Source organism: Stenella coeruleoalba (assembly GCF_951394435.1).
Source record: "Stenella coeruleoalba genome assembly, chromosome: 8".
Classification (NCBI taxonomy): Eukaryota; Metazoa; Chordata; class Mammalia; order Artiodactyla; family Delphinidae; genus Stenella; species Stenella coeruleoalba.
Window position 1 is genome coordinate 39,501,523 of NC_137154.1, and position 12,922 is coordinate 39,514,444.

General features: G+C 37.2%; 1 protein-coding gene across 9 annotated transcripts in view; it reads left to right on the plus strand.

Moving 5' to 3' along the window:
- The window catches only part of SOX6 (SRY-box transcription factor 6), a gene marked incomplete at its 3' end in the record, with an annotated part of 516,843 nt that overhangs the window by 426,308 nt on the left and 77,613 nt on the right, over window positions 1–12,922 (plus strand). For 6 of the 9 annotated variants that reach the window (XM_079928497.1, XM_079928503.1, XM_079928499.1 and 3 more), the window contains 2 exons: window positions 3,388–3,537; window positions 9,747–9,972. In XM_079928497.1, coding sequence (XP_079784623.1) covers window positions 3,388–3,537; window positions 9,747–9,972 — 376 coding nt within the window. The remainder of the gene's footprint in view (window positions 1–3,387; window positions 3,538–9,746; window positions 9,973–12,922) is intronic. The other 3 variants (XM_079928500.1, XM_079928502.1, XM_079928504.1) reach the window with 1 other exon arrangement.

Sequence of the window (12,922 nt, forward strand, 5' to 3'; positions counted from 1 at the left end):
TATGCTCTGCATGTCTTTATATATTTTGGATAAAGAGACAATTCAATATCCCAAACAACCACTGAACATTTTTCAGAATTGAAATGGGAGAACCTATACTTACAAAAACAGTCTTCACCAAAGTATAAACGTTTAAAGGACTTTGGCTAAGCCTGTTATAAGCTTTACTGCATTGTTGATTTTTTAAACCTCAATGTTGTTTGGAAATTAATATTATTATCATCATTATGACTATGAACTGTGTTCTGAGAATCTTACATGGAATGACTTTTGTAAATGCTTATGTAATAGTTAATCAGAGTTTAACCTTTTTCCTTCCTAAACCATTAGTTTGCAAAGGAGTTTTCTAACTTATAAAGCTATTTATTTGAATAACTAGTATTTTATATTCTTTCAGAAAAGGATGCAGTAGCATTTAGGGAAACTTTAAATTTATAAGTAACTAGGCTGAGAAGAAAAATTAATACTACAATTTGTGTTAGAAAAGTGTAAGATGGGTTAGTGAAGCTAGCAGTTATTGAGGAGCTATCTAGTCAACATTCTAAAAATGACTTCAAAAGAATAATTTCTTGTAAAACAGTATAATTTAATTTGCACTGAATTTATTTTCCCTTTATTTCTTAAAACTCAACACCATGAAATTATTCATTACATTTACAATAAATATAATCGTATACCACTGCTGTTGCCTCATTTATAGAGAGAATATCTCTCCTCCCTAACATCCAGGGATTTTATATTTAGCACATTAACTCAGAAAATATTGATTGGTTATCTCTTATTTGCAAGTCACTATTGTTGATGCTAGGCATTCAAAAATAATTAGGTTGGGCTTCCCTGGTGGCGCAGTGGTTGAGAGTCCACCTGCCGATGCAGGGGACACAGGTTCGCGCCCCGGTCCGGGAAGATCCCACATGCCGCGGAGTGGCTGGGCCCGTGAGCCATGGCCGCTGAGCCTGTGCACCCGGAGCCTGTGCTCCGCAACGGGAGAGGCCACAACAGTGAAGGGCCCGCGTACCACAAAAAAAAAATAATAATAACAATTAGGCTGATCATGACTTCAGTAAGCTTACAGTCTATCAAGCATGATAAGGCATGTGCATAATTAAACACAAAGTTAAAAAAAGGGATAAGCATTGCAGGAAAGGTGCAAATCAACTGTTAAGGATCTTTATCTTCCATCTCCCCCAGAGCTATATGCTTGTTCCAAGACTTTGAATCCTCCTCAGCTCCTAATACAGAGCCTGGCATATGGAACATATTCAATTAATGTTCGCTTAGAAGACGAGCTATTTGTGAAATTGTTCTATAAACCTATGCCTATTCAATGAACGGCATTCTTTTCTCCAAGTCAGATCTAAAGTCTTCAATCTGAAAAGCTCTATACTTCTATCTAAACTAATAAATTTTGTTAGGCAGAATGTGAAAATTTTTATTTTCATGAGCACTTTCTATCTCTGCATTGGACTCTAATTTCTGATTTCTATTTCAAGGCTCATTCTACTAAATCTTATCGATATTCTACTGTCCAGTTTACCCAGGTCTGTGAGTTTTACAGACTGTGGCTATACTTCTTCCTGCCTCTAACATATCAGTAACCAGAAGGCACAAGGAATTCCAAGGAATCAACAGTTCTAAGGCAGCTTGCCTCTCTTAGGTACAAGCTTTTAGAACGGGATGTAAAATAGATGATTGTCGAAACTTCAGAGGGAGCAATGAACGCTACTCTGTTTCTCCAAGGCAACTATATTGTTCAATTATTTTGAAGGATTTCTGAATTTAGTCAGCCTTTTAAAAAATAGATTTGTGTCCAAAGATTTGTTTTTCTGCTTTTCTTCACTAATTGAAGTTCCTTGAAGGACTCAAGATTGAGTCAAATTGACTTTCTTCTGATCTTGTGAATCATGAGGTAAAATGAAGGCATAAATGATGTCTAAGGACTCTTGTCTCTTGAAGATTTCCTGACTCTTTAATATTCAATAGTAAGGCATATTGGTCATGATACCAGCCACCATATAGCCAGTACTTTTCCCCTCCGTTCAGTGTAGGACTTTTCTTCACTGGCCCAGCATCCACCCCCCACCCCCGCGCCCCACTCCCTTTGAAGACACCTGGATGGATTTTAAAGGAAAAAGATATAAAAGGAAACAAGGAAAAAGGAAACAAGATAGTCCTTTCTTTCCCCCGAAGTTCTAGCAGTTTGACTGACTCTTACTTGTGAATTTTTCTTGCCACTGAGTCATTGCACATACAGAATTATGAAACTTTAATTTCTTTAGAGGCTTGTTACATTAGAAAAATTGGTCCAAGGAAAGCAACAATCATGACATAAGCACATCTGGCTCTTGCAAGTTATTCTTTATTAAGCTTTCATTTAATTACATGTGCTGAAAGGTCTGTAATTTTTTTTATTTGTCCATCTGAATGTTAGTAATGCTGGAAATTACATACAAACCACCTGTTTTTCCTCCCCTACTAATATGGCAAAGTTTGAGCTATTTTCTCTGTGGTTAATGAACTAGGAAGCTTTCTATTTATTATGATAGAAATATGACTATTAAGGTAGTCATAATCTTGATGGCTTAATTCTTGATGATAAGAAGAAAAGAAGATATTTGAATGGCATTTTCAAGCATGAAATTCTGTTAAAATTGAGGTATCTGAATTCTGGTTAGCCATAGCAGATTAACACATTCATTTATCACCAATTTCACCCCAAAGCTAATAACTCTACAGTTAAGGATTTCACATCCTGTGCTAGGAAAAAGAAGCTTGATTTTGTTCCCCCACAAATCTGGCTATATTCTCTTTTGGATTATGTTATATGCTGCATAGAAATAAGACCCTGAGGAAGGAGGGACTGGCATTGGGCCTCAGGGATCTTGAGGGCAGCAGTCTTATCATCCAGAAGGGTCAGCATCCCCAGAGAAGTTTAGTCAGTATTGGATTAGAATGATGTTCTTCCAGAAATCCCTAGGAAAGTTTAGATCAGTTTCTTAGTTCATGAATATTAAAATTACATGAATGGACATACCGACTTTTAAAGAACTTTTATGAAGATTTTAGGTACTAGGAAGAATATTTGAGACCATTTAGTCAAATTCCTTTTTGTATGATTGAAGACATTGAGTCCTAGAGCAATTCAATCCTTTGTTTAGGGTCATAAACTTATTTCTAGAAGGACCAGGAACAGAATAATGACTCCCATATCATTGCTCTTTCTTTCTGTTATACTGTTTATTCTCTTTCATTTTCCTCTTTTAAAATAGTGAAAGAGAAATTGCAAGGCTGTCAGAGAAACAATTATCTAACAATACGGTAAGTTTTTTTTGACACTCCATTTCAGCTGCATTTAAAGAGATGATGTTTGTCTTCCCTCTTTTGCAGCAGCTCTATGCCGCTCAGCTGGCCAGCATGCAGGTGTCACCTGGAGCAAAGATGCCATCAACTCCACAGCCACCAAACACAGCAGGGGCAGTCTCACCTACTGGGATAAAAAATGAAAAGAGAGGGACCAGCCCTGTAACTCAAGTTAAGGTATTTACTTTGCAGGATTATGGAAACAGTTTGGAAAATAGCTTCACAAGAAAGGTAGTGAACCAGGCTGTGTTGGGAATAAACGGCAGGAAGCAAAACAGCCTAAAGGAACCCCAAAATGCTCCTCTTTATTGTAAATTTCATGATTGAGCACTGAGAAACAGGTGTTTCCCTTTTGATAACAATAGTGCCATATTGTGAGATCTTCACCTATATCTGCATACTTACTTCTCAAGGATTTTTCCCCTTTGGATTCTGGCGTTTATTTTTTAATGTTCATTGGCATGAATGGCCATGGTTTTATTACCAGTCTTTGTCATAGTCTTGTGACACTTCTCTCTAACTTCCTTAAACAGGTGGGGAGCCAACTTACAGTGCTAGAGGAGGAGGATCTCAAAACTTTAGATTGACAAAATAGAAGCCAGTGCTAGACTTTATATGGTTTGTTGATAAAGCTCTCTCCTTCAAAAATAGTTATAAATGTGGTGGCTCTGAGGAATGAGTGGTGTCATAACGTAATCATGCTTTGATGCCATATATAGTTGTGATAGGATAAACAGGATTGCCCAAGTTATGACTGAAACATTAATAGATCCTTTCCTCACTGATTTTCAGTGTCTTAAAATGGGGTAGCCAGGAGGTGCTTGGTGACAGAGGGGAATTGATGATCCAGTCTAACTTTGTGCTGCAGCTGGTACTTACAGGCTTTTGCGATTGCCTGTGCTTCCTGTATTGAATTAACAAATTCAGACAGCTCAAAGAAACAATTGTTTTGTATCACTGACTTACCTACTTTGCGGGATATGTTAAGCACAGATGTATTATTGTAATGTGCCCAAAGTACTGCACTTGGAGAAATTTTGCAATTATTTTTTAACTCATTACGTGGGAAACATCTAAGGCCAACAAAACAGCATTGAAGGCCACAGAATTACTGAAATTGTTTTATTTTCTAAAACTTGCAGATAGGGACTTTGAGATTTCAGAAAAGCCCTTAAAAAATATGGATCCCAAATACCAAAGATAAAATAGTAAACATAATTAGGATGGATAGTTCTGCCAGTGCCCACCCAAAGGAATTAATTTAATGCCACCCATGCCTTTAGATTCTCCAAAGAAGTAGATGAACATTTATGCTTTGTTGTTAGAAATATTGAGATATGACAATAGGCGGTTTACATTTAATAAGATAGTATTAACTTATGGAAACAGACTATTTATTTTGTGTTCCAAGAGTTTCTTTTTGTGAATAAGAGAACACTACCACTCAAACCAAGGCACTTTGTTTAATTATAGTTGTTGGAGTATAAGCATATCAAACATCAGTGACTTGAGGTATTGAGTATTAGATATTTTAACATGAAAAAGTCATTTTATAAGTGGGTTGGCCAAATGGAACTGCACCAAACCAAGCCTTTACTGGATGAGTAAAATGTTCCCTGGTTAGATTCAAGTTTCTATTTGCTTTTACCATTCCAGTTTTGTGGGCCAACTGAATTTTATTACTCACTTGACCACATGCAAATTCTTAGGGAGTTCTCTATATAATTTGACTTGACTATACTTTATGTTAATAACAAAGGAGGCATTTATTATACTTATTAGACTGTTTATTGTATGTGTGAGTAAAAATATATAGACCAAGACATAAAGCAAATGTTTTAAATTTTTAAAATAGCTCCTACCTATTATTACAGAAGTTCTGAAAATAATCTTATATTTTGCTAATTGAAAGAATTATGGTCACTAAAATATTTCATGTTTCTCTCTGTAGTCATTCTTTCCCTCTGTACATAACACGACTACGTGACATAGGGCATTGTTAGCTGAAGGTAACAAAAATAAAAATAGATGGTCTTCCTTTCCTTTTTTCCCCCAGAATTTTTATTTGCTATAATTGTCAACATCAGCAGGAAGGATGTTTCTGTTCAAATGTCAGTTCTGTCACTTTTACTAGATGTGTCACCTTGGGCAAGTTACTTCTTTCAGCCTTAGTTTTTGCCTCTGTAAAATGGAAGTTAATATTTTTACGGGTCTTAAATGAGATAATACATCTTCTAGAATATAGTGACTATTCCATAAATGTTAGTATAGCGATGACGTTGATGATAATCTGATGCTAATAAAGAAGATGGTGATGGGTGGTAGTAGTGGTTGTAACTGAACTATCTGGTTGTATACCGAGAGAGATCCTAAAAGAAACCTAGAAGATTTCCATTTAAAACCATTATGGAGGAACAGGGATTTACTTACTCTCCAAACTTAAACAAGTAAAACTCAAGACACAATATATAGAACAGTAGTTTCAGACATTTCCAATAGGAGTACAGGACAGTGACCCCTGATAGAAGAGAAACAAGTGAGGCAAGCAACACAGTTGTTCCATCTTACTGTCTAGAGAGAATTTCCAGGCAATAGTGCGGGGGCGGGCGGGTGGGGCGGGACGTGTAGCCACATGCAGTTTGGAAGGCTTCCCGAGTAGAGAGACAAGCGTTTAGAGTTTAAGGATGCCAAGTAGATGGAACTTGTGAGGTAGAGTACCAGAGGAGGGAGCTGCATAGAGAGAGAGAGCACTGGAAATCTGCAGAAGGTTCCCCTGTATTTAGCTGAGTACTGCATGTGAGGAAACTACCTGAGGCCAGGGAAAAAGACCAGATGTAGCAGACAAAACCATTGCAAGGTTCACAAAGAACTGAGAATGATTTGTGTCCCCACTGGCCAGACTGGAAAGATCACTTGACACATGGGCACCAAGTAGAGTCCCCAGCAGGGTATTACCTCACTAGTGGGGCCAGATTATCCCTAGATTAATGACTGCTCTGGACCTGCCTAACAAAGCTTAAAAGTAAGCTTAGTAAGGCTTTCTGTGTCTCAGAACAAAGTCCACACATACTTAAAGGAATATACAAACTATGAAACCCAGCACTGTAAAATTCACAATGTGGAGCATGTATTCAATAATTACCAGGCTTTCATAGAAGCAAGAAAATATGAACAATGATGAAAAGAATAATCAGTCATTAGAAACAACCCCCAAAATAACACAGATGATAGAATTAGTAGATAAGACAGTAAAAACAGCTCTTATAAGGGACTTCCAACTATAGCCAAGTGAAGAGGTAAGCATATCTGCTCCTGTTCACCCACAAAGTTTCTCTTGGGCCAGGACAGGCTGTGAGGACCAACAACAGGCCTGCCATTGTGGAAAGGGACTGACCTGACTGGGAGTTAATAGGTGCTTCCCATGCTCAGTGGCATTGTTGGTGGAAATGGCAATTACTGAATTATAAGAATAAATAATAAATTAGAATATACAGTCATACCTTTTTTATTTATTTATTTTTTATAAATTTATTTGTTTTTATTTTTGGTTGTGTTGGGTCTTTGTTGCTGCGTGTGGGCTTTCTCTGGTTGTGGAGAGTGGGGCTACTCTTCGTTGCGGTGCGCGGGCTTCTCATTGCGGTGGCTTCTCTTGTTGCAGAGCACAAGCTCTAGGCACATGGGCTTCAGTAGTTGTGGCGCGCAGGCTCAGTAGTCATGGCTCGCGGGCTCTAGAGCAGAGGCTCAGTAGTTGTGGTGCACAGGCTTAGTTGCTCCGCGGCATGTGGGATCTTCCCGGACCAGGGCTCGAACCCTTGTCCCCTGCATTGGCAGGCAGATTCTTAACCACTGTGCCACCAGGGAAGTCCCATAACCTTTTTTATTGAGCTTCATTTTATTGTGTTTCACAGCTATTGCACTTTTTACAAATTGAATGTTGGTGGCAACCCTGCATAGTCAGATGATGGTTAGCATATTTTTAGCAATAAAGTATTTTTTAATTAAGGTATATACGTTGTTTTTTTAGGCATAATGCTATTGCACACTTAATAGACTACAGTAGTGTATAAACGTAAGTTTTATGTGGACTGGGAAACCAAAAATTCATGTGACTCGCTTTATTGTGATATTTGATTTACTGCAGTGGTCTGGAACCAAACCCATAATATATGTGAAGTTTGCCTAATATTCAAAACTGAGTAAAACCAGGTGTTATAAACTCCATATATTCAAGAATATAGAGGAAAACATGAACATTATAGGACAAGACATGGAAAACTTATATTGAATGTCTGGAGATGAAAAATACAGTGTTTGAGACGAAAAGTACTCTGGATTAGTACTGTTTTGCAATAGCAACAGATTAGATATTATAGAAGAAAAGACTAGTGAACTTGATGACATAACAATGAAACTGTCCAAAATGAAATACATAGAAAAAAGACTATCGGTGCTGTGGAACATCAAATGGCCTCATATATGCAACTGGAGCCCCAGGAGGAGAAGGAAGGGAAGAAAAATATATTTGAAGAAGTAATGGCTGAAATTTTTCCAAATTTGAGGAAAACTCTGAACCCAGGTACCTTATGAAGCTTGGTAAACCCCAAGTAAAAGAAATGTGGAGAAAACTAACTAAATACCTAGTTTATAAATCACTATTATTTAGATAGGAGTAAAGGAACTAACTAGTCTAATATCCTTTGAGTTCAGAGCAAAGGCAAGTAAATTGTAATTAAGCATATCAGATAATTTTGACATTTGTAATGGATACAACTATGTTTCCTGAGAACCTATCCTATGTCTGGATAGAGATGAAAGTGCATTGCACCATAGATGTGCCAGATTACTTATTTCCTACCAAGACAAACAAACAAACAAAACAACAGAATAAAGCTAGGGTATCCCTACATTATCAAGTGACTTATTTTAGCTGATAGTTTAGTAGAAAAAGGGCCTGGGATTTGGAGCCCAATAAACTATAATTCAAATTTTGTCCCTCCACGTATGACTTTGGACAGTCATTTTATCACTCTGACTGCTTCTTCCTTTGTAAATTTAGAATACTACTGCCCAGCCTCATAGAGTTATTGGTAGTTAAATGAGCTAATATTTGTGAAAACGTCTAGCATGGTGTTAGTACATAAAGGTTCCTCTGTGCATGTTATTTTCGTTTTCTCTTTCTAATCCTCCTTCCTGAGTACTGTTTTCTGGCATCCCTTTTTGTTCCCTCTTAAACAGTGACCATTAGTACTGGGAGAGACCTTAGAGATCAGCTAGAATCAGACCCTTTTTTCTATAGATGAAGAAATCGAGCCCAGAGAGGTCACATGTTTGCCGCAGGGGAGAAAGTTCAGTTTCCAAGCTCTACTGTGTGTTTTAAACAATAACATTAAAAGCAAGTTCTCTGTGTCTTCTCAGAAGCAAAACAGGAGTTAACATTTGATGACAATTTATTTTAAACACAATAATGCAGATTTTGAAACTGAACATTTAAATGAATATGCTCATATTACAATTAAATTTCTAGAATGATGGAAGTGTTGTTAAGGGTGTTTTATGGCAGGATAAATGAAACAAAATAAAGGTGAGGAGCTTAGCTTTCAAGCTCCTGCTAAAACCAGAGTTACAAGCCAGGTATTTGAATACTGTGCTCAGTATAGAAAAACAGGCATCTTAAAATAGACATTCTGTAAATATATGTAGCAAAGAATATAAAGAGACATCACTTTAGACATGAAAAATAAATTGTATATAGCATGGTATGTAAAACATAATTATAATGTGTGCTTGCTCTTTGCAAAAATTAATTTTAAACATAAATAGAGACCAGAATATAGACCATGAAGAGTGCCCACACCCAGGAAGCCACATAGAAGCCATGCTGTGGCATGCGGCTCCCTGGGCAAAGGTCCAGAAGAGCAGAGGAAGGCTTTGTGTTTCCATTTTTAAAGTACTTGCTATTGTTTGATTTAAAATATATATTAAAAAATTAGTGGCAGAGCCTATTTATAGTTCCAGGAACTTTTCAGAGAGAAAAACACAGAAGCACTACAGAGCTACTGAAATTTTAAATAATTCTTTGTAAATGCCCTAGGTTAATTTAGATCCCTGAAAACACATTAGGAAATTAAGCTGTAATGTGAGCTAATTCAGATTTTAATTTGGCAAAAAGAATGATCCAACTACACAGTTAATGTAAATAGAAACATAACACAGGGAAATTAATGAGGTTTCCTTCTGATGAATCTTCAAGGAGGTAGATCATTAGCTTCTTTTGTTATTATTGCAGGAGAATGTGGCATTGTCTCTGAGGTATAAAATAACTGTGGCTTACTAAGTGATAACATGCTTCATTTAAAAATAAATAATTATTTATGGTAAACTTGTAGGATGAAGCAGCAGCACAGCCGCTGAATCTCTCATCCCGACCCAAGACAGCTGAGCCTGTAAAGTCTCCAACATCTCCCACCCAAAGCCTCTTTCCAGCCAGCAAAACCAGCCCTGTCAATCTGCCTAACAAAAGCAGCATCCCCAGCCCCATTGGAGGAAGCTTGGGAAGAGGATCCTCTTTAGGTAAATGGAAAGGTCAACACCAGGAAGAGACTTATGAATTAGGTAAAAGAAAGCAAAACATGTTTACTGATGACTGATTCTTGTTTCCAAAGTGTTCCTTAGTCCAAGAAAAAAAAAAGTGAAAGTAAATAAAGTAAAAGTAAAATCTTTTCTGCTGAAACATAACCCAGTTATAGTGTCTTGGGTGACTAGAACTTTTAGAAAAGGTTATAATATAAATCCTGCTGGGTTGGGTTCTTCAGATGATGATGAGTTAGATCCAACACTCATAGACAGAAATTTCTGTGTTTGGTCAGTGCTTTGCTGCTGAAGCAACTCTAGGCAGATTAAGAGTGAACATGAAGCCTCCAAGGGCCTAAAGGAAGCTGGCCTAAAAGCTGCCTGCCAAAAGTCCAAAATTTATTTGACATTTTATATTTTCTTTGTAAAATGTTTGTGAATTTTACATCTTATCCCATATCAGTTTTGCATTGAAGCAAATATGAATGACACACTTGATTGCCATCATATGAAATAAAGTTAATGTCTAGTAAGATATGTCATAGTGATCCTCTGCCTCCTTACATTCTCTGATGTATTGCCAGGTATCTCTAGGGATATTCATACCCAGGTATGAGAAGTATAGAGAAAAAAATGGGATTTGGCATCAGGCAGACTTGGACTGAGAGAGAGCTTTTACTTACTAGTTATGTGACCCTGTGAAAATTATTTAATATTTTTGAACTCAGTTTCCTAATATCTGGAAGGGAAATATTATTACCTAGCTCATAGGTTGTTATGAGAATTAAAAGAGAAAAAAATATATAAAGTGCCTAACATGGCATCTGGCACCCAGAAGGCATGCAATTTAAAAAGACTGGACAACCGAACAGCAACACATTTACATATGCATGTGGAATGAGACAGTAATTGCGAAAGCACGAAAGCATGTAGTAGCAGACAGCCAAATAAATATGAACATTATTGTTACTATGCTCTATAAGTCTCTTAATTTTCAAATAAAGACACAAAATTTCAAAGGGATTAAGGACTAGAACTAGCATTTCTTCACCATATTACCTTCCTTGTGTTGTTGAATCCTATAGCCTGAATTGCTTCCTGTAATAAATAAAATAATGTGTAAGTGTAGCCATTTACAATTTAAAAAACCATTTTGCCTATCTTATCTCATTTGATTTTACACAATAATCCAATGAGTTAGGTAGTGTATTATTATTACTCTCATTGTATAATAAATTGTGGTCTTACAGTTAAAATGACTTGCCCACAGCCATGTAGGTATTAATTAGCAGAGTCAAAACTAGAATCCAGGTCCTCTGACATATAACTCAGTGCTCTTTTTATAAACTCACAGTTGGAATATATGCTGAGCTATGCTGAATCTAAGTGAATCTTCTGATGATGAGATGTAAATCTTCCTCATTGAAATTGGGGACATTAGGATCCATACAGCAGCCTATTCTCTTTTTGAGTTAGGATGCCTCTTTCAGGGGCCCAGAGGTTTTCACTCCAAGTCAGTGGGATTGCTGTGGGAAAGAGAAATGAATCATTTCCAGCATGTGAATATGATTGCTGAATTGTTGAAAGTCGTGAGATGAGGGGGAAAAAAAGCCAACATGAGGATAAATAATAGGCTTGATCTTGAAATGGCCCTCCTATAATCCACTTCTGAATTTTGTTTGGAAAGCATTTGTCTTCTGTACTGAGCATTGTGAGGGACAAAGACGACTGTTTCACAGGCCCTGCTCTTATGGGAGTTTATACCTCAGCAGAGCGTATTCTTTAGATCGTGAGCTAGAAATGAGCTGAAGTAATAGCACTGTTGTCCAGACAATACTGGATAGAATTTTTTTTTTAATCAGAAAAGCTTCAGAGCAAAAGATATGGGTTTTCTATATCCTAAAAAGTGGCTGTTTAACTTTCTAGAACTTTTCCATAGATAGTGTTGGTGATATTTTCTAAACTCAAGTACATACACACATGCACTGCACACACATAGACGTGTGATGTGAGCTTGATTGTAGTCTGATTTCCTCTGTCCCTTCTGTCTCTGTGAGGTGTGTGCACACACACACAGATATACACACATACACACACACACACACACGCATGTGCTATGAAATGCTCATACCAGGATACATGCAAGCTGACCTCATTAAACTTTATCACAGCAGCTGAAATCTATCAGTCAGCAAGCAATTGCCCTCTTTTTGCCTAAAATTGGAAAGCCTCATCTAAAGTATTAATTTTAACCTACAGTAAAATGCAAGATATGGAGGAAAATTAGTTTAATTTTGAATTTTGTCCTTCTGTGTTGCATGGAATATAATGAAAGTAAATGTTTTCACTTTATTTGAAGCTGTATACTTAGGTGAAATCCATTCCCACACATACAGCCTTACTATCACGAAGACAGGGAACTGAGAACAGTGGGTGTTCCAGTTGGGGGCAGGAAATGGGTTGTCATTCTCTTAGTAAATAACTGAGGCAGCATGATGAGTAGAATGCTTCATTAACCAGCCAGTGATTGGGGAACAGAGAATGTGGTATGTTCCTTCCCACCCCTTCTCTCCTGCAGTGGACGTATGAACACACAGATACAGATATCTGCTGAAGGACACATGTAGCCTCACAGATTTTTTTTGGCTGGGCCAGAAACAACTTTGCTGTATTAGCACACCAGATATAATATAATGGTCAGCCTGCACAGATGTCTCTGCACACATCCCCACCCCTTTCTTCACCAGTACTGCCCCACTAACTGTTAGATATAGCCAGAATATATATATATATATATATATATATATATATATATATATATGAATCTAGGAACCTTCATCTGTGAGGAGTTGTGTTGACAGAACCCAGATAAACTGAAACGCTGGTCCTCCGAGGGCTAAAAAAAACCCCAGCACAGCTCGTTACCCTGGATTTCTGTGCTGTGTTGCAGTTTTCTTAATAGCAAATGTGTCTCTTCCTTCTTCAGAGAATG